Source organism: Metopolophium dirhodum, chromosome 5 (assembly GCF_019925205.1).
Source record: "Metopolophium dirhodum isolate CAU chromosome 5, ASM1992520v1, whole genome shotgun sequence".
Classification (NCBI taxonomy): domain Eukaryota; kingdom Metazoa; phylum Arthropoda; class Insecta; order Hemiptera; family Aphididae; genus Metopolophium; species Metopolophium dirhodum.
In genome coordinates this window covers 3,245,194-3,269,211 of record NC_083564.1, presented here as the reverse complement: position 1 = coordinate 3,269,211, position 24,018 = coordinate 3,245,194, and the positions used below count along the sequence as shown (strand labels likewise).

Sequence of the window (24,018 nt, the reverse complement as noted above, 5' to 3'; positions counted from 1 at the left end):
TATTTAAACTAAATTGTACAATTTAATATATTTCATAAATAATAAAATGTTTTTAATGGAATCTTCGTTGGTGCCCAGTGCGTTGAGAAAGGTGGCTCGAGTATGTCGAATTTTTGTTGGGCCTCTTATGAGTCTCTGCATTCTGTGGTACTGTGTATGATAGTAGTTGGATAATCACATATTTTGCATGTTGTTGGTGGCTCTTATTTCATGAGATAGGCATGTGTGTAGTGTGTCTGATATATTCTGAAAAGATTTAGTTATTATAATATTATTTAAAAGAAATCTTGATTAATTTTCGACAGTGTTCTTTGCCCTAATTATACAGTTAAAACTATGGAATATAGAAACTAAAATATTTATTTTTTGTTATACCTATTAGAAAAAATATAATATATTTAAAACTATTGTGAATGTGTAACATAAAGGAGACCATTAAAAAAGGGGGACCAAGATCTTTAAAACGGGACACTAATGTGGGACATCTGGGTCACACTTACTGTCATAAAAGTTACAAACATAACGATACGGCTGGCAAGACTAAAGCTGTAAGAACCAGAATATTAATTTGTCACTTATTATAATACATCTTTAGTCGTCTCTACCAACATCGCCAGTCGTTTTAATTAAAACGATTTTATACTATTTTTACAATTTTGAAATATTATAATATTAATTTATACCATTAAATGTATACCAAGATAATGTGCATCTAAAATATACAACCAAAGTGCTCCATGCTGTATAAAATTATTCAAAAGGTCGGGACCAATTTCTGGACGTGTTATTTTGCGCCTGAGCTAAGTAATAAATTACATAATACTAAACAAGATATTAGACATGATTTGAAATAACACAAAATAAGCTATGCTTATTTTTTGTTAATTTGTTTCAAATATATCTGCGATCTTTAATGAAAAAAATGTAAATACTCTCTCGTAAAATTATATTGTTTGTGTAAAGGTGGGTCCACACTTGAGCAAAATTACATTGTTTAAAAATTTACGCAGGCCAACGGATAGCGTGCGTGCCGCACACCAAATCTTACGTGATGCACAACTAGTGTAGACGTGGCGTAAGAAATAAATATTCTGTTATGGGACGTATAACGCATATTGAAATAACCTAAACTAATTAACATATTAGATATCTTTATAATATGTGTAAAGGTTAAAAATACTATAATAATTTAAAAAGCCGGGTTAAAGTAAAATTAATTATCGTACTACTAAAATAATGAATACACAGTAAATTATTAAAATGAGATATTCATTTATTAACTACCTAATGTATAATAATATATAACTATTATTATAGAACATTTGTTTTATTTTTTATTCTATTTTGAATTCCAGATATGTTGTTATATGAACATTATTTTACCAATATTTAGTCTTCAAAAGGTTATAAAGTTATATAATTATATAGCCCAATAGATTTAATGACAATTACTCATATAATATGTATATTAGAATGTTAAAAAATATAAGTGTATCTATGTACAACATTGGTTGAATTTGACAATGGAATATCATTATATTTTATATATTTTTTTATTATTATTACACATATCTGAAATCTGTAAAATATTTTATAATATATATCATGTTAGTTACAATGTTATCAAAACGAGAATTTTTTTTTAGTTTTGAATCAGTTTTACGATTCCATTCGTATGTTATCACATGTCCAGACCAAATAATATAAATATCTATTTGATGGCGTGAGTGAAACAATATATTATTTTGAAACGTGTACCTTTATTCGGATAGATCCCATCGGGAGGACATAAATTGCGTAGAGTCTACTTCAGGAAGTAACCATGCAGCGATTTCTGCTCAAACCACTATAGCTGGTGGCAAATTCAACAGCTTTAATAGTGCTCTGTAGTATTTTGTTAAATGTCTCTTGTACACGCCACGTTCTACGCCTAGTAATTTTAGAGTGTTTCAATGGGACATAAAATGTTTTAGACCAACATTGCTTGTTTATAAATAATGTGACAAGCGAAGTCTTTAAAATTTGCTACATATAGGTAGCTTGCCAATTCTACATTAAATATTTCTAAATCTTTCATAAATAATTGACTTTACAGAAAAACTATTTTGTGGTTTCAAATTAAATTATTGAGGTATTAACATTTGTACAGAAATATCTTAATTTAAAATATCTTGTTTTAATTTCTGGTAAACTTACACCAAATGGGCACATTTATATTCAGTTACCAGTTCACATGCATTTTTTATAGCTAATTCCAAGTGTGAAATTTTTATAAAAAAATTGTTTAGCTAAAAATGAAACATAAATACTTGAAAAAAATGTCTTGTTATTTTCTCCTTTATGCTTGAATCATTGAATTGTAACTTATTGTCTCATAATATACACCGCACGATGTACTTAAAGGTATACAATATACATGTTGCATTGTTGCAACATGATATATATCATAATATCCTAAATTTTAATTATATTACATTATTATAATTTATTTATTTATATAATGGTATAAATTAATATATAGCGTCTAATAGTTTTTTTTAAGTTTTGCATTATATTAATTGATTGCAATTTTAATATTTAAAGCTTTTCGACCATTAACTCTATTCTTCCTTAATTTAATATTGAAGGTACTTGTGATCGATTGTCGTTTGATTATAATATGTAGCACAATGATGTATTATATATTATAGGTATATTAATATTATTACTATATCGAATGTATTACGTAACAAAATATTTTAGTGTTGACAAATTATATTTGTGGTGGACAATGTAAAGTTGACGGAATGTATGATTTGAAAAATAGTGAATCATTTATATTATTATTTATTATATCAAGCGAATTTTATCCAAGCAGTTTTTATTACCTAGTGATATTATTACTTGGATGGACACAAATATTATTTCCACTTGGGTATATTATTCATCTCAGTAAATTGTCTACATTATACTATTATGTATTGGATCAAAAACAATTTTCATATGACCTATGTATTATTACTATATGATTTCTATTGTGATTATTCGAAAAAGTGGTATAACCGATTGCCACAGGTTTAGTGAGAACGAGCAAATTTGTGCATAAAATAATAGTAAAAACACACGCGAAAACATAGCTCGTTAAAGAAGACTGGCGGTTTATTTGTTATTATTTTGTAATATTAAATCCATAAACAATTTTAAACTAAAATGGTCTCCTGTCAAAATATTTTAGGAATACACTGTACATTTTTTCTTTTATACTTTTACATTTTAACCTCTAATTATTTATAGCCTCTACGGAGTTCAACGTTTATATTGAAACTTAATAAGGTTCTCAACAATTAAGTGAAGAATATTTTTTCTGTTTTATAGTTTTTAAACCATCCGAGCTCATTATTGTTGTTTTCCGTGTTGAATTACACATATATATTTAAATACTATCAACAGATTATTATTTTGATTTTTTACACTATTATATAGTACTATAAGGATCATAATTATTCTCGATCCCGCTACTAATTTATTCAATCAAAACGTTTATCTGAAAATATAATAATTGGGTTTTTCATTTTCTAATATAATTTTTAGTGTAAATTGTGTAGGTACATTATAAACTCGTTGAAATTTTAATAAATACAGTATTAATAGTTATTCTTTTTCAAATCAACTATAGTATGATAATATTAACATAGTTATAATATTTTGAAATGTACCTACACGGCTACACAGTATTTGTATTAGGTGTTGAAATGTGACATTAAATCATGCAGAATTTACACTGTCACGAGGAACAAAGGCTGAATGAATTTTGAGTTGAATATGGTCTTATTTATACTTTCAATAAACCATTGAATGATGGATTTCTAAAATGACAGCGTGGAAATAATAAATTGATAAATTATTAAGGTAGAATTCCGTAACAAATCCAACAGCTATTACAGGCGTAATTTTTGATTCTCGTAATCGTGATTCCACCAATCGTCTGTATAAATACAAGATAATCGACGACGCTTTTCAAATTAATGTTCTTAGAAATATAATAAATTTATACAAAGAAAAAGAAAAAAAAATGAGAATATAAAAGCATATAACGCATGCAATAGTATTTTAAAAATCATATCTTTATATTTTAAATAAACCGATGAAATTGCTTTGATGTATAGTAGGATTTGAGTGTACCTCATCATTGAGTACCTAGGTTACCACTTTAATAGATGTGTTACATTTTTACCAAACCAATAAACCAATTTAATCCAATTTGATACCAGAAACCACACTTAAAAAAATAATTTGAAGTATTTTTAGTGCTCAAAAAGAAATGACTGACACTTGAAAAAAAACACATCATTTTAAAAGCAATACATTCCACTCAGTATTGCACGCGAAGCCTACTGCACTTTATAGTTAATGGCGTGTTTTTATTATATTTTAGGTATGTTTTCAACCGTTGTGAGTATAACATAATATCTAAAAGGAGGCGTATGATAAGGTAATTTCTATATTATTATTATTATGCTGCAAAACTCATCGGGGTGTAGTATGAAATCCCAAAGAAACCCATCAAACGTGTATGTAATATATGTATGGGTGTATATATTATATGCATTTAATGTGTAGGTAGCTGAATGATGAAATGAATACATAAAAGGTCGTCGTCGAATTGCATTTCGAAAACCCACTGTTCATCTTTTGTGTGTCCACTGGTGTACCCATCCACGGTGTACACCTATATATTATACACATGCTACAACTGCTTTTCGTTTTAGTGGTACGCCGCGTGCAGTTATGCATATATATATATATATGTGTGTATATATAAATTATTATATATACACTAAACTTGTATACGAAATCGAGCGGCCCGCATATATTCCCTCGAATAGAAAAAAATAAAATAAAACATTTAGGTTTTACACCCCCGGATATGTTCAGGTGGAAAAATCCGGTTATACGCGACCGAGAAAATTCAATTTCCAACACTATATGTATTTGTACACATACCATACCGGTGCGGACGGGAAAGACTATTATATGATCGAGGAGCGAGCAGCGGGGCAAAGGAAAACACGGGTGACTGGCCGGGGGGTGGGTCGGGGTGTGTGACGGGGTGGATTGTGGTGTTAAAATAAAAGTTACCCCGGCGGTTAGTTATTTATGTGTTTATTTCGTTTGTGCGTGGAGCGGTGGTTCGATCGGCAGCAGCGCCAGAAAAATAAAAAAAATACAGCCTGATACGATTTGGCATTGTAATATCGTCGGCAGTAATTTTTGATTTGAAAACATCGGGAACGATTGTAATATTAGTCTTAAATTGTTATAATATTATTATAACATTTAAAGATATTAAATACGTGGACGTGCGATTGGTGGCGGTGTAGAAGTGGGCGTCGAGGAGGGGTCGTATAATTATATGTGTGCATTGTTATTATTTGATTTTAGTGTTTTTACAATTATTTTGAATTTTTTTTTTCATGAAGTAGGTACCTAGTTAATAAAATAATAACATGGTCAAACCTATTGTTACTATACCGTTATCACTTACTATTGATTTTTAGTTACAAAATAAAATATCTGCCTAAAGTATAAGACTGTAGTCGGCATTAAACACGTTATTTGTTCTCACTAGCAAACTCCCTTCCCCCTTCCCACCAATAAGAAATACCTAGTAGGTACGCCATTGGGACGTGCGCGGTGTATGATAATAATTATAATGATAATACACATCATGCTATTTAGTGTGTGCGTAGTTCAGATCACAAACGATGGAGGTACATAGATAAAGGCACAGTGTCCAGAAAGTTTCAATGCACTTACACGAGATTTGCGGTGGCGAGGATCACACTTACATTATTGCCACGACATAATGGCAAACGATCGGAGATAACAATAATACTAATTGCGGCCAGCACATAATTATATAGGTATAGGTTCACTTCGATCGAAAAACTTTTAGCGTTTAGTCGTCACCTCTCGACACTTCGCGGTGTAATTCGTTCGTGTATACTATATACGAGGTTGTTTCGTTTCAATCTTTACACACGAATTCTCGTGTTACTTTTAACATAAACTGTGAGTCTGTGACAATCCCTATTTTTGATTTCGTTCCTATATTATAGAGTGCACTATTTTCTACGATAATCTGATATAATAATATATAGATTATTAAAACACCATATAAATTATATAGTTATTTGCCATATTTTATTAGCATTTAAGGTTTGAAGAAGTCTCGGATAACAAATCTGTTTTTTTTTCACAATATTGTAAAGGTAGGTACATGATTTAAGATTATAGGTATTTCAAATTTCGAAACATTCAAATCACGGTGCATACGTTGAATCAAAAGAAACTTTAATCGTTGTGCGTTTTCTTAATGGCATGCTATGACGTAGGCAGATGACTCCCGTCTCCCGGTACAAATTGAGGATTTCCAAACTTTCTACACGCACGCACTCGTGAGGGCGCGACCACACACACACACACACACACACACACACGCACACATTCAGTACCGCGACCGGAGTTTTGTTTTTGGGCAATCGCAATATTTCAGGAGGTAAAAAAAAACATCACCGGATGTATGGCGAGATTCGTCGACTCTCCCCTTCCCCTCGACCCACTAAACGTCCACAGACGGATTGTCCGTTCAAATGGTCGAAAATAGCACGAGCATTTATATAGTACCTGACCTTTAAAGAGAACGAGTGTTTCCGGCGGATAAATGTTCGAAAACGTGGAAAATAAATTGCGCGTTTCCTCGGCATTTCACGGACGTAGTTTTCGATCCCGCTGCAGTATTATTCGTTTTATGTCCGAAACTGGTATGTTGTTGCGTTTGCGTGTTTTTTTTTTTAAACGATCAAATTTATCTGCCGAGCGTTACCTATGTATAGGAAATTTGTTATATTTGTATAATGATTTTGCATAATAATATGGTTAGCATATTATGATAGTTTGCAATTGCGTCGGTTTGTGTTTGTCGTTTTTATGGTATTCAATGGTACTATAAATGGCTGTTTAAAAAATTGAATAAATATTAAATTTAAAAAAACATAAACAATTTAAATTTTAAGACATATTTTGGTATCGTTCAATTAATCAATTTAATGATCATCCATTATTGCTTATCAATATCTGTATAAAACATTGTGTTCTTGGAAATAATTAATAAAAGATAAATAATTATTATATTTCTTCATTAAGGTGTATATTTTAAACTAAGGTTTTATATAAACACTTTACTCATTCGATGTATTGAACAACGGATGTGCAGGACGTTCATACTCAGATCTGCATTTGATTAGATGTATAGTTGACAGTTGTCACATATTTTTAAGCTTGCTGCTCGATTAAAAAATATAAATAACATTATTCATAGAAGCAGTTGTCGATTGATTGATATTGGTTTATGGTTTATAGATAAAACACTAAACGATTAATTAAAAGTAACTCGAATATAGTGTTTTTCTTGAATTTTTCATTTCACCGAACAATGGGGAAGTTTAGGTAACACCACGCGCATATAGAGGACTATCGACTGAATTCTTTGGATTATCTGCTCCCTATACACCTAACCTATATAATAGTGGGTGAAACAATTGTTTATACTACAACACGAGATGAAGTTTCTTACTTACAAATGTTTGATGACAATTAATTAATATCATGAATATCGAATACAACAATTTGGAATACTTAAATAATTAATTTTAACCATTTTGTTGCACATGATAAATAAGAAGGTAACAATATGAGGATTACTGGTTTTTTTTCTGAATTTTTCGGACGAATCAAGTATATTACCCAATGTTAATAATAAATGTATATTATATTATAATGTCAGAATTTTAAAATTATAATATTTGTACACATTCAAAACATTATACAATATTATATATTTTGAAATAAAACAAATATCTACTTCAGTTTTAATACATTATTTTTTTGCGTCTACTTGATCTACACATTTATGGTCACCCTGACGTTCCAAAACCTTCATACTATGCCAGATGTTATTATTGTTATACCCAGCAATAAGGTTTAAAATTATAAATATTCAGTTCCATAATAATATTATAATATGTATATTTTTTTGAAATTTCAACGAAAGCCTCATTCTGAAACTGGAAAGGTTGTAGGCGGGAGGTGCTCAAGTTTAAAAATAAATAAAATGAAATAAGTTATTTGATTCCTATTATTCATACAATAATGATTATCATAATATAATTGAGTTATAATCTTTTTTTTAACAGTTAACGATGATATTATTAATTTTATACTGTTGGTATTATTTTTTAAATTATTTTTTCTCTTATATTTTCTCGCGTATTATTTAGATTGACAAAGTTTCAATAATTAAGTAAACACTTCTGTTCTTTTTTATCTTTTCGTTCTTCTGTTTCTCATTCTCTTCGGGATTATGATATATTCGCAGTACTCACTCTACGAATTTATGTCCCCGTTACAGCTGCACCCGTTCACTGTTCACTGTCTCGAATCATATACTACAGACTATAGTCCATCATCTTACCAAACTACTCCTTCACAATATAATGTACTTTTTGTTATAACTAAAATATATAATCGATATTTTCATTGGACTTCTACGTGAGCTATCCCACTTCTAGTTTCATTACAGCGGTACTCTCAAGATCCGGTTAACACAAATATTTACAATTAGGTGTTAAACAACTATCGAATAAGTTTACAACTTTTAAATTTAGAATACATAGTGATTTGCCAAGCATGCTTCTCCTATTTTTTCCTTTAATAATGAATTTATTCAAATTCTGATTTTTGAATTTTCATGTATACTTTAAGACCTTAATATCTTTAAATTTTTGGGATTATTCATACTACTTGAAAAGTGCCCCGTGGTGATGCAAACTTCTTTTTTTAAAACTAGAACCACCTTATTTATACTGTAAATTATTAAGTGGATAATTTTTCTAAACAATTTGAAGTACCAACCTATTAGAGTATTAAATACAAATCCGAACGAGTAAAAGTTAATACACACAATAACTTTGTATACTAAAGATAATAAGGTCCATGATAATGAGTTTGAACCACGTATGGGTCACGGGGACTATATAGTAATTAAAACATTTTTAGTAAATTTTAGTCATTTATATTAATCTGTCATTCAAATTAAATATATCAATATTTTTCAAAAAAATATCCACTGAATAATTTACAAAAATGGGGATTCTCATTTGAAAAATAGAAGTTTCTATCGCCGCAGGACGTTTATATTAAGTATTACGAGAAATCTCAAGAATTTAAAAATATGGGCTTTAAAGTTTAAGTATATTTAAAAATTCTGAATATCAAAATTGGAATAAATTCAACTAAATGAAAAAAATGTGGGTGAGCATAATTGATGAATCAATCTGTATATTATTGATTACCTTTTAAGAACTATTGACAATTTACCTATTATAAATCAGTGATTTTAGTAACACATTTAATATTATATTTATTATTCTATTGGCTATATCTGTACTCATTACCAGGTAACCAACTGAAATATCAGTATGATTGGATGATATTATTTCAAACCAAATCATATTATAAACATAGGTATAGCTCTTTAGTTCTGATAAAAATAATCTGAAAAAATATAAATACTTTATTTAGCCATGTAAAACAAGACAAGTAACATATTAACACTTCGTTTATTGCATGTCTTCTCACACTGACTGTAAATATATTTTTTAATTAAAAAAAAAATAATAACGTTTTCTGAAGTGATATAATGTGTTGTTTAATTAAAATTTAAAACCAACGTGTGTTATTACTATGGTTTTATACTATATTTATCAATTATTATGATTATACACAAGTTATTTTACATTAAATTAGAAAACATTAGTTATTAGAAAACTTAGGAAAAATAAGCTAATCCAATTTGATCATAAGATTATTGTAAATTATAATATTCTAATATATGATATATGATATATTATTATATTAACACAGAGAACAAAATTCGTACAGAAAAACGTCTAATAATATTAACTTTTGCACGATGTATAGTTGAAAAATAATATTACAATAAATTTAAATTTTTTTAAATTTTCGTGTATTCAATAATATTACAATACGAAGAGTATATTATTATCAATAAATTGTTTACCTACTGTTATACTATAATAATGAACAGTTGTATAGTGTATACATAATATAATTTATATAATTTTGACACATTTAATTGTAGTGTAATAACAATTATTGATAATTTATTATTTGCTTCTACTACCAATCTATAAAGTTAATAAAATATGTATTGTCTTATAATTGTGTTATAATAATTATTATAATGGAGAGATAGCGCTGTAGTGTTAGATAAGGCATAGCTTAAAAACGATTTTATCACAATATTTTCATATGCGTACAATAAATAAATAAATACGATTTTTACGAAATATATTGCAAGTCGCAAGTTTGAACATTTCATTAAATTTTTTTTTTTTCATTTATTAACCTGCGGCAACTTAGGCCATTGGGTGGTTTTTACTGTGGGGGAGGGTACTGTAAGTTTAAACACGTGTGTTTTGGTTCAGCAGATTTTTTCGTGGGCACCTGTAGGGATCTGCCATGCCCGGCAGGGGGATGGCGGCACTTCTCTCCCGACACCGTGACTTGCCGGAAGAAAAATGCCACCCGCGGCCGGCATCGAACCGGCACCGGTGTGCATCGCAACCGATGCCTTAATCCGCTCGCCCTCTCTGTCCCCCATTTCATTAAATTATACGGTGTAATTAAAACAAAACGCAATTAAATCGCTAATCATTAAATTAAAGACGGGCACTTTACGCCCGCTGCCTTTTGTGTCGAGGATCAACTCGAACCATTGATAATAGTATAATGTCGTGCCGAGTAGCGATGTTACTTTTCCTCTCAGAGAAAAAAAATCATTTTAATTGCTCCGTCGCGTTGTTTAGAATTGTATGTGTCGTAGACTCTTTATAAATCGATAATTTTCTGAACGGCAAATTATTTAAATATCCCCCGCCGGGAGCGATTTACATAATTTGTAAGAAAAAATAAGCTACGTTGTACAAAATAGTATATTAGTTAAAAGCTACGTGCTTTAGAGTTTTCTGAAAAATATAATATTTTTCATAACGTTGCGAGGTTTTTTTTTCTAATTTTTAGCGTCGTGTACCATTAAACTGTTCTCATATCCTTACCGTGATAGCTCACTGCGCTGCAGTTGGTTCGAACTACCCGGCGATGTCTGTCTACGAAAAATTCCAAAATCGTCATCATCGATTTATGAATATGAATACACTTGGTGTATTATTTTAATTAAATTTTACCGGGGTACGTGCAAATGCAATAAGTGCACTTGCAAGTGGTAAAATTGTAGGTAGGGTCCTACGTCATTGCTACGGTGCACGTTTAAATAAAATGAATGTAATTTAATCGATATAATCTCTCGAAGAAAAATGAAGAAAAATGTCTGTCAATATATTTTCTACAGCACCGACCTGACGTCAATAAAAATCAGAATGGGAAGCGCCTCATATGACCCAGATATAGTGGAAATATTTATAACTTTCTTTGGTTTCTTTGGTTTTGTTGAAGGATATGTAATATACACAGGTTAAAATTTATTGAAAATGAAGACATATAATATATAATATATATGTGTGTAATTGAAAAAAACTGAGTTCCCTCTGGGACACTTATCAACACTTTCGTTCTACCAGCGAGTGACCTTATACTGGGTTCTATATACGCGATGTTGTAAGGTTTTCTTTCAAAACTTTTCCATGCCTGTGTGATGCAAAGTTATACGCGTTTTGTATACTGTAATATTACTACTCGAGGAGACGTTTTAATCGTATCCTAACGTTGTCATAGATTCGTCGCCCGCCACGTCAATTCTCACCTAGATTCAATAGTACCCATATTATATTTCACACATCAAGTTGTATCTAGAGTTGTAAGCTTGAAATTTTTTTTTTCATTGGAACTTTATTTGAAAATTTTGAAAATGTTATTTTTAATGTATTATTCTTAGTATAATAAATTTTTGAGGTTGTACGGTTTGCATGTTAGTTAAATTTGAATTATTTAACAAGGAATTAAACGACTTTGAAATATGAGTATGAACTAAAATTTAAATTTAAACGTAGGTACCTACTGAAATTAAAATATAATTTTTTTAATAATAAATAAAAATGCACATTTATTACCAAGATAAATTTATTTGTATTTAGGATTTTCTATATTATATTTAATAGCATGACATTAAAATGGGTAAATGGTAATACAGTTACACTGAGTTTTAAATAAAACTATGTACTTAATTTGATAAAAAATTAATGTAAACAATTTACATTACTATAGTTTTTACCGGGTCTTATGCAAACCGAAAGATTTCATCGCCTCAGTTGCGTATTAAGTATAGGTACTAAACACTATTGGAATTAAATTCATTGCGGGTTTATTACACATAAATCACGGACTTAAGGATCCGAATATAACGAGTTCGAAGTTTTTACCGCAGAGTAGTTAAACTGATTTCCAAATCCGAAACGCGCCAGTGGTGTACATAATATTATGTTGGTGTTAATCACGAACGTGTTGGACGTGTTGGACGATTCTGGTTCTAAACGATCGTGTGCTCGGGCAGTATTTGGTATTTGGACCTAAGTGTTTGGCACATTGTTGTAGTAATACACTTTGGCGTCACTTTTTACAACGCGAGTGATTTAAAACGTGGACGAAGTTTAGTCGCATGCAACTGTTTAGAACAACATGCAATAGCATACTTAATTATTATTACTATAAATTATTATTATTTTTTTCTTTCTATAAAATGTGGACTCTTTTGTATCCATTATTATACATAATATATGTGTATGTAAGTGTGTGTGTTTGTGTATAAACAATTTATTCCCTAGCAAAATACATTGTAGGACAAAAACAAATACTGTGTATAGAATATAGTGTATAATTATAATTTTTGAATTTTGATTCACTGCTCGTACTTTAGTTTATTTTTGTACACATCATATTGTTATAATGCATGTTATAATGGATTTAATTTTTACGTGCCAAAGTTCTAAAATCTTTACATTTATATTAATATTATGGCTATAATTTAAGTAAATTTATTTACATTAAATATTATATTATGGACTACAATCGTCTGATTTTAGAAGAAAATAAATGTCTGGTAACAGGGTATTCTAAATCTTTTGGGACGAAAATGGTGGGGATAATGTTAGTTCTTAACATATGATCCCCACCATAATTGTCACTTTAATTTTAGGAGACCATGTAGACCATACCTACTATTATTAAACCGTAATACGTACTATGTAGTATGTTACATAAAAAGGTACTCGTTAAAGTATGCCAACTACATAAAAAATGCTTCTTACCTCGTAAATTGATTCTGTTAATTGTATCACCCACAAAACATTAATGATCCAAAATGTGATATTTTAGCTTGCTTATAAATTTGTTATGTTCATCAAATATTGAAGTATTACCTCGTCTAAATTATAATATATTATAGATCTTATTATTAGTTTTTATTATTTGGATCAGCGTCCATTCGATCGGACAATCGGTGGGATGATCAACATTATGGCTTTATATTTATTTATACATTTTTCCAAATTTCTAAACACGTAGGTAGGTTATAATAATAATACGAAACAAATATTTAATTATACAATGCTTAAGAATAAGGTGCTAAGTTATTTAATATTTTTTCTAATATATATTAGAATTTTAAGTTGTATAATAAATACGTAAGTAGGTAGGTACTAGGTAGCATATTTTATCATACAATTTTGTTAAGCAGCGTAGATAACATAGTTTACAAGTGTCCATAAAAAGTATAGATACATTTAACAAATTGAATCAAAATCATTATAGGTATAAGACCTGTCGGGTGGTGCTGCTGAGTGCCTGCCCACAAATGTTAAATTCTGCTACTTTATATTATATTAAATATCCTATTTGTTCATTGTACATAATGTTGTATAGATTGTAAATTACTTAAATGAATAAAAAAAAAAAAAAGGTATAAGACCTACGCATTAATGGAAAGAAGTTGTTAAAAAAAAATGAAAAATAATAAACAAAACGGAAGAAAAAAAACAATTGTGCGATGTCGACACTTGTTTTAAAACTGATACCATAACTTTAATCGAACGAAGAATAAACAACTTATAAATAACGGCTTTTTTACTATCGTTCGTGTACAATATAATAATAAATATATCTCACTCAATATCAGAGAAAATTAACAATCTATAATCCAATACAGTTACCGGCTCTTGTCTATAGGTCATATTATACTCATTATAAGTGTCGTTAAACGGGTAGGTACTTAAAACGTACATTTATGATTTTTGTGTTATCTTCTCATAAGGCGTAGGACATCACTTCGCTTTGGATTTTCCGTCGAACACTCCGTGAGAAAAAAAAATGTTAAGTGAAATATAAAACTATATTACCGCGCGGCATGGTGTATTATATCCAATGTGGTTTTTATTTTAGTGCGTTTATACAATTTTACCTTCTACGCGGAAGAATCAAAACGAAAAACCTTTCGACGTTTGTGAATTGCAACTCTGTTCAGTGAACAGTCTTATTTTTAATTAGAATGAATGCTGCTCGGCTGCTCAGCGTGTTTAAATGGGAGTACTATTTATTTTCTTCTACTTCTCATTTGCCGCCGTAGGACTCCGCCGGTTAGAGACAGTCCAATTTAACAGCGTTTGCATTTCTTCACACGTTACAAAGCACATCCAGTTAATTTAGCTAGTAAAATCGGTTATTAATTCGAAAACGGCCTTGGACATCGCCGTGTTATCTGTAACTATCCAGACTATGTTCGTGTATACGTCTTGGACTTTGGGCCAAGTGCGTTCCCTTATAATCACGAGATGATAATGCAGGCGGCCAAGGAGATAATAATATCATCAAGATAATTTCGAGGAGGTTGCCTGCAGTTTTTTTTCTTTTTAATGCGTATCGGTTCACGATTCACAAATAATATTATTTATGCGGTTTGACATGTATGAAATCACATTTGTAGTTAAAATAAAGACAACATTATTATTTTTATATTTCAAGCATTTTCGGGTAGTGACCCAATTATTACAAAAGGTGTAAATTGTACATGCATAATATATAAGTTGTACAAGTCAATAGGACAATTGTATGTATACATTTGTTAATCAAAAATAGAAGGAAGTGTCCATATTGGTGCGGTGCCTCATAAATATTATAGTGATTTCGTTTATCTTGCAAGAGCTGCCATGCATGTGAAAAATTATTTTCTAAGGTCAGAATGAGCGCGAATCCGAAATCATTTCTAGACGACGCCGGAGTGTCAGACGATAGTTCCTTACATGGTTATTTCGCATAGTGCCGATATCTATAACATATCTAATATACACAGCAAAGAATTTTACATGATATTCCACGTCGTTGATCGTCAAGGCCCAAGGGCCTTACTATAATATTATATTTGGTCCGTTGTTGAGTTTCTGACGTACGAACATTGATCGGGAAACTTGATGTTCAAATTATTTGTATATAAGAAACGATTAGATCTATTTAATAATAATATATTGTGATAAAATGAAAAATACGATAAGGTGCAAGTGAGTGAATTGATTATCTATATAACTAGTCTGTCATTACATTATATAATAACCATAAAGACTAGGTAATTGAGTATATGCCACTGTGGTGTGCAGTAGGTTTCGAGTGGGTCACTGTAACAGTAAATGTATTAAACCGTAGTTCAATGGTATAAAATAATTTCATACGATGAAAACGATTCTGTACTACGGTCTATCAGTCTATATTATTAAAAGTAGATATAAGTATTTGATGGTTTTGTATTATCGATATTAAAGTAATTTATTTTACTATTAGTACTAATGTATAAGAAGGCCAAATATACAGTTTTATACAGGAAAGTTCTATAATTTAAAAGTGTGACCCGGTGTGCCGAAAAAAATTTTCGGGGCGCTTCGACGTCCGTAATTGAAAAAATTGTTCCATTTTCATACGTATAAAAATATACACCCGCGGTATTAGATGATAAACATGCATCAAATTCTACCAGTGGTTAAGCATATTGATAATATTAGGTAGATATGTAAATACCAAAATCTAAAAAGGTCTTTTTTATTTTATTTTTAACCCTGAGTTGTATTTGTAAAATAATTTTTTATTCAATGATATGTTGTTTGCTTTTGGTAAATATAAAAAAATTAGTATTTTTTTTTTCATATCTGGTCACCCTAAATTAATATTGCAATATAATAGGTAGGATTTCTCTGGCAGGCAAAATCGCTATTTGAGGCTTATCATGTATAATAATGCGCGTTTTCCTGCAGAAACCCAAAATATAGTGTCTGTGTATCCACGGCAACCGTATTCTGTAAGTAATATATAGGTGTTCTAAAATATTAAAATATTATATTAATACAATATAGGTAGGTATAATCTACTAATATAGGTTAGTTTAAGCCTAGGGTGCACAGGATTTTTTTTTTTTTTTGGTGGGGGGGGGGCTAAATAAAATTATTTTTAAATAAGTAGTAATAGTAATTATTTTTAAGGCTTAGGAATATTAATGGTCAGCCAACCGTTTGGGAGGGGGTTAAGCTCGTTAGCCCCCCCCCACCTTCGAGCACGCCGTTTGTTTCAGCCTACGATAATATGTATATATTATCATACAAAATCATTTCTTTGATACCTATAAAACCTTAATGTACGCAGTAGATTAGAAAAAAAAATTGTTTTTTGCATAATTTGAATTTATTCTGTTATTAATTATTATTATTAATAATTGATCACACTGTTAATGACATATTTATAGTTACTAATAAATACCTTTGCAAAAAATTAATTTCAATCAGTATTGAATGCTTTTACACCAGATAAAAAAATTGTTTGCGAATTTAATTTTTATAGAACAGTTCTGTTTAATATATCTACCACTTACCAGTAATAATTTTAGTATGAAGAAAATAATATTAGTGTGCAAATTGAACGAAGCGTAAAACCATTTATTTCGTCTTCCAAGTATTAATACACAGTATTATAATGTGTATATTATGATACTAAATATAATGCACGCGTTTGATCATTATTATTTGATTAATGAAAACATATTCAATTTCTCTCAGTTTAAAATATAATCTCAATTTAAATACACGCACGATTATTAAAATTAATCCAGAACTAATAATTATTATTTTTTAATTGATTTCAGTCTGTGTGAAATGTGTAATATAATGTGTATTATATTATTACTGTAATACGAATTTTCGTTCGATTTTAATACTTCGTAATAATATATTATTGCAGTTACTGCAATGATTACACTAGCATAGTTTAAGATATCAAAAAATATAATATGTATAGTGGTGTAGTTGTGATTCGGTTATGTCTGAGAGTTCAAAATGTTGAAAATTTTCAAGTATCACTTACGTTGAATTGTTTATCGTATTTACTAGATATAACGGGACGGAATCGATTACAGCACTAACAGTATAGAATACTTCAGAATAGTATGACTTTTAGAATAATATAGGGACAATTTAAAGTTAAATAATGTAGATTGATGTTAATGTCTTATTCAATAATTTCTTTACTGGTTCTAAAATAGAAATCTAAGATTATATAACCTTTTGTTAGGTTAATTATTGCAAATAATAAAAAAATGTATTTTCTACCTTTTTGTCTGGATTCATTTATTTCTAAAAACGAAACATTTTATTTAGGCCCCTAATTTTTTTTTTTTATTTAATACAATTATTAAGACAAGTTTTAATTTATTTCGCTTCCAAGTCATTATACAATATCACAGATTTTTAAACGATTTTTAAGTGAAAATAATCAATTGTAATATTATTATGATGTACAGTTTGATAAATATTCGAAAATAAAATAAATCCCTACACTGAAATACGTCTGTGTTTACGATGTCTTAAAATTGTCTGTCAAAAACCATTTTATGAATTTTTAAAAGTTTAATATATTTATAAAAGTTGCGTCAAGGAGGAATCGAAAGAACACTAACATAATGAATTTTTCATAGCCTAAAAAGAAAACTCGTGTCTCATATATTTACTTCCAACTGACACGCTGACGCTGTATTAATAATACACTATTTCATTCGAATAAGCTTGAATATACAAAGCTAAGATATTATTTGCATTATGATATTATGCAATATTAAAAGCCGTTTACATTAAAAGTGATATTTGTTTGACATAAAATACAGTAGGTCCGAAGGCAAAATAAAAAATATTATACTGTTTATATAAAATAGAAATGGGGGAAGTTATCCAAATTCGTTATACCACGTATACTATTCTAGGGGTAGGTGGGTAGTTAGTGAAACAAGGTAATAATATATTAATACCTAGTAACTATTTCAGTACAACGTTTAACTGACTGATATTTTCGTCGTTTTATTTATGACGTGTATACCCATCGCATCTTTAGCGGCGAATTCTCGAAGTGTGCTTATTTATATTTTATTCATAATACAATATTTTGAACTGAATACCTATAATATTAAAATTATGACGTGAAATCATTTAGAATACTCGACGAACAAAATGGCACCCATAAAACACCACGGTATTATATACAGATGAAAAATCATGAGAATAAACGACGATATAGCTCGCCGGTAAGTAATTGCACGCGGTAATTTAAAAAAATAAAAATTCACTCTAAAACAGAATGGCAGTGCGTGTCGCGACGACTTAAAAGCTGCAGCGCACCGTTGTTCGTTTGATGTGCGTCCGTCACGTCGTCTGTTTGTCACGACGGGGTGAAGACTCGCTCGACAAAACCGTCGTCGGATGATGTTGGCGAAAAAAATCTTCTACGTTTTTTACCGGTCATAGACGTTTTTTCTTTTACCTGCGACAAATAAGACTATAATATATTATACAGACTGCGCAACTATTACAGTGCGCTCTTGTTTTCCTCCTCGCTGTGCACCCGCACCACATATTTTTTTTTTTTTATATTGGGTAACCCGCGGCAACATAGGCCATTGGGTGTGGGGCAGGGCACTGTAGGTTTTTAAATTGGGTAGGTTGGTACACGTGTGTGTTGTGTTTTGGCAGAATTTCTAATGGGGCACCCGTAGGTTTCTGCCATGCCCCGGGTGGGGGGATTGCGGAACTTGTTCTCCGGACACCGTGACTTGCCCGAAGAAAAATGCCGCCCGCGGCCGAGGTATCGAACTCGGGTCGGCTGCGTCGCAGCCGACGCCTTAGTCCGCTCGGCCACTCCGTCCCCCGCACCACATATTATTTTATATAATATCCTCGATCCGTTCCCCGACTTTATCGTTTTTATTCGCGGTGAAAATAATATACTATTATATTATAATATCATCATAATAATATAATGTTATATCATAACATCATGATAATAATATAAATTTTTGATACGATATTATTATACCGGCTGCAGAAATCGCAGAACATTTTTCTGTATATTTCCGAATCGATTGACGACTGTACGGGATTTAACCCATTTCTATATTATGTAATGTAATATGTACACACGCGCTTACGCCACGCTTCCATTCGTTTTTTTCACCTTTCAAAAACCCATCGAGAACCGAAATGTAATCGCTTTTTTTTTGAGAGAGAGCCTCTCTATACGCAGCCAGCACGAATTCACGGTAAAAATAATATCGCTGTACTCCTCACACACACACACTTATACTATACATATATATTATGTGTGTGTGCGTTATACATTTTTATATTCCAAATAATATTTAAATCCCATTACGGCACTGGGGTCGTAACGTTTCCGGTGGTTTTCGTCTTCGGGATTTTTCGATATTGGTTTATCGGTTCGGTTTTACAACGGTGCCGAAATATCTCTATCGGTGTGTTCTATACGCGACTATATAATACACCTCTCGCTATGTACAGCGTAATGCCCGTAACCATACGAATATAATATTATACGCATTTTCAGCCGACGACGCAATGCGGACACGAGCGAACAATATAATATTATAATATATTATTATAGTCCGTATTGGGTGGGCGGCGCGCAATCGGATTTCCTCAATAAATAATTATTTACAATGTACCTACCTACCTATACGGTTTTCGACCGTCACATTTAACCATATCATCAATATTATAATGAGTATATTATATGGTGCCGGAGAATACGCGCGAGAATAGCAAAGAAAACGTATAATATCACGATAATATACGAAAAGATCAGCCGTGCACTTGACCAGCTGAGTCCTTCGCCTCGGCCAAGGTGTACATATAGCGATATCATGCTTGCAAGATTCTATGCCCAACTGAGCCGTTCTCGGACGTTTCAGTTTTAAAGAAAGTATATAATATCGATAATGCACAAGTCCTGATATTAAAATCGTTGTCAAAATGTAAGTGCTCGTAAACAGAATTCAACAAGTCAGTAATGATATTGTAGAATGCTCTAATAAATAATCTTTTACGGCTCCTATACCGTTCTTGTTTTCGGAATAACCAAAATCGATTTTGTTGAAAAATGTTATTCGCACCACCAACCCTACCACCCCTCCCACCCCATGAAACCAAATGATAGTTTTTATTCATTGCGCTCTTTGGAAACGAGTTGCATGAAAATCGGATGAGATTTTCCGTACAAAATATGTTGCCCCGCGAAGCATTAAATTCGGTCCAATATATTGAAAACGCGCTCCGCTAAAGGATAATATCATTTAGCGTCTAGCTCGACTGAGATATAAAAACAATTTTAAAATTGTATTCGGTATTCCACAAAGCGGTTTGAACACAATTTGGTTAGACACCTATTATTTATTTATTAAAAATCGTTTTACGTCATAGGCATTACGCCAGCGCAATACAATTTATTATTTAAAACTGAATTCGTATAATTGTAGGCATTGTATAATTCTTACTGTGAAAACGAAAAATTTCTAAGACATAAAACTCAAGTACTTTTTATAGCACTTCAAAGTTTTCAATGTATATAGCAGTGACTTAATTAATATTATGTGACTTTCTGAGCACTCATCTTACACGATTACATATTATTACAATAGAAAAAGCAAAACTCACATTCAAATGAATAGGTACCGCTAAGAATCCAATATAAAGTTTGAGCAATTTCATAGCAACCAAAGTCACGATCAAAACACATTTAATTTGTGTGAGTCGATACTTTTAATAGGTCGTTGATTGATTTTACTCTGTCGGTAATGATTGCGTGTTTCAATACTTTGAGATTGAGACAGTACAAATCCTCAACACAATTTATTTCAAAAATAAATCGTTTATTATATAGAATATATTTTTTACTATTTTTGGAATATCATATTGCCCAATGACATTGGCCGTCTCAAAATATCGCATATCGTTCGCTAATAATAAATTGACGAGCGTTTAAATTATTTCAGCTGTCAATTATTTTCGTGCGCTCGAATGACGCGCGGTCACACGTTATATCAGATTCAGATGGTGTCGTTAATTATTATTCATCCAGTTGTCAGCTGGAAAACCAAATTGAATTATTTACCTCGCACACGAGTTCTCGACTTCATTATATTATTATTTTTGTTACCGGAGTCGTACAACGTACTATATTATTATTATTATGTGGCCGTACTTTGGGCAAATGCATTTTTGTGGCTATTATATATCGAGTGAAAACTGTCTAATACTGATGTTGGCTAATAGCTGATTGTTGATTGGATTTATTCGCGTGCAATGTCTAGTCGCTCATTAGGAGAACCGACTCTGACTCGTTAGCTATGTATTATGCATAACATGACGTATTATAGGTACCTACTATTTATTATGTATCGTAAAAAACGGGGTGAATTTAAACATTTTTTAACTTTGTTGCTTTTTATATTACTTTGTATGCGTGTGCAGTTGTTAACGTCAAAGTTGAGCTATACATCAGAAAACAAGCTTGTTTTAATTTGTTGGTACTTATTTTAAAATTAAATACCTACTCAAAAACAATTTTTTTCTTATAAATTGTGTTAGGTGTTTTTAATTTCTAATGTTTGTATTTGGTTTTTTTCCCACCAGACAGATAGTGTTAAATAATTCAAGACATTTTAGATTGTAAAAGACGACTTTACATTTTGGTTTATTTAAAAAAATATATATGTATATAAAATAGAGCAACGTTTGTAAGACTTATTGTACCTACGTAGGTAGTCATAATATGTGGGGAGAAATACTAAATACTTAACATATTTAAATGTCATTGCCCTTTGGTACCTACTAATGTGCAATGTTTAGCTCTCTTAACGTTTAATATTCATAACGGTGTAACACTAAATCTATAGTGTAAAGGGATTGTTTAAATAATAACTTTCCTGGATTTGTTTTCTATTTACTCAGGAATTTCTGTTTATCCCGTTTTATATATCCGTTGTTCCTGTACCAATTAACACTATTAACCGTTAACTGTTGCCACATACATTCTTGTCGTGTCAACGACGATAATATTATTATATACCTACCTTCGGGATATTGCAGTTTTTCCAGTCAATTGGCATTTGGCGTAGGTGAATATAGTATAAGGTACAATATATTGTAATATTATTATATAATTATTTTAATTTTTTATTTTTCAATATACAAATGTACGAACTTCAACAGCTTGGAAGGTTATTAGCCAAAATGTTTACAGGTATTTTATCATAACAAAATGCTAATATGGGTACCGGGTGATTCGTTTAGCGTATTCGAAGCTCATTATTTAAAAATTATTGATGTTTGAATATGAAAGTTTTTTTCTTACATGGCTCCAAGTTTCTTACCATTTATATTTTAAAATTGTTTACTTATACTTTTTAAATTGCAACATACAGTTTTATTTTCATCATTGAAAGCAGAATATTTTTTGAGTATTCTGCCGGGTAAACTAAACACTAAACGAGCACCACTCCACACAGCTCATCTAAACTTTAAATACTACCTAATTAGTAATGATAACACATAAACTACTCGTCCTAAATTCGATTTTTACGTATAAAACTACTTCTATAACTAAGAAAAATATTCTTCTTTAGAATATGAAATTAAAATTATATGTTTTCATTCAAAAATGTAAAAAAACAAAATATGTTATAAAAAACATTATAAAAAACATTTCTACTTTTTGAAATAATGAGTGTTCAATGGTAAACAATTCACTCGGTATATATTTGTAATGTCTTATTTACTTATGTTTACAATATTAAAGTTTGTTAAGTAAATTACATTGTTTGAAATCACGGTGATCATTTGTGTAGGTTCGTCTTCGCGGATTGCTCATTGTATGTTACTCAGGAGAATTCGTCAAAGATGTGTTTGATAATAATTACTCATTATTTTTATTTGTGTCTACAGCCCGTTTTGATACTTTGCTCAAAAAACACGTCATATTAATATGTATAGTAATATTATAGTACCGCCAGAAAGAAAATATATAATGATAAAATATTGCGTCTCGTTGTATGGGTGACAAAAAAAAAATTTCGTCATTATTTTATATGGGTGCCCGTGACGCGATAAACTTCGTCGCCACTGCGATGTCAACGCACAGTTTCTTCAAAGGGATTTGCTGGACACTTTCAAAATCGTCAGACGCGTTTAGACGTTTTAAGTTTTAACCTATTTGATTGGAAGCGTTTTTGGCGACATAAAATGTTTACCTTTTATTATAATAATATGCAGTGCATATTATACGCTTTATATACCTGCTGTTATAATATTATTATTATTATTATGATTGTTGTTTTCAAACTCACTTAAACCCGAATCAACGGTGCTGCTGCCGTTGTGGTTGTTGTTGTTGGTGTCGTTTTGTTTTTATTTTGTGTTTTATGGGGTTGAAAACTAAACGCAGCACCGAAAATAAACAAACACTGCTCCCATAAAAACGGTTAACCAGTGCAAGAGTTATACACATTACACGTAAAACGTAATATATTTATATACATGTATTATACGCATGTAACGTCATAATAATATTATGTCA

General features: G+C 30.6%; 1 protein-coding gene across 1 annotated transcript in view; it reads right to left on the bottom strand.

Annotated features, from left to right (window-relative positions):
• Nucleotides 1-90: 90 nt before the first annotated feature.
• LOC132944730 (uncharacterized) overlaps nt 91-24,018 on the bottom strand; it is a 163,646-nt gene continuing 139,718 nt past the window's right edge. Inside the window, exon 4 of the mRNA XM_061014211.1 lies at nt 91-246. Coding sequence (XP_060870194.1) covers nt 204-246 — 43 coding nt within the window. The 3' untranslated portion in view covers nt 91-203. The remainder of the gene's footprint in view (nt 247-24,018) is intronic.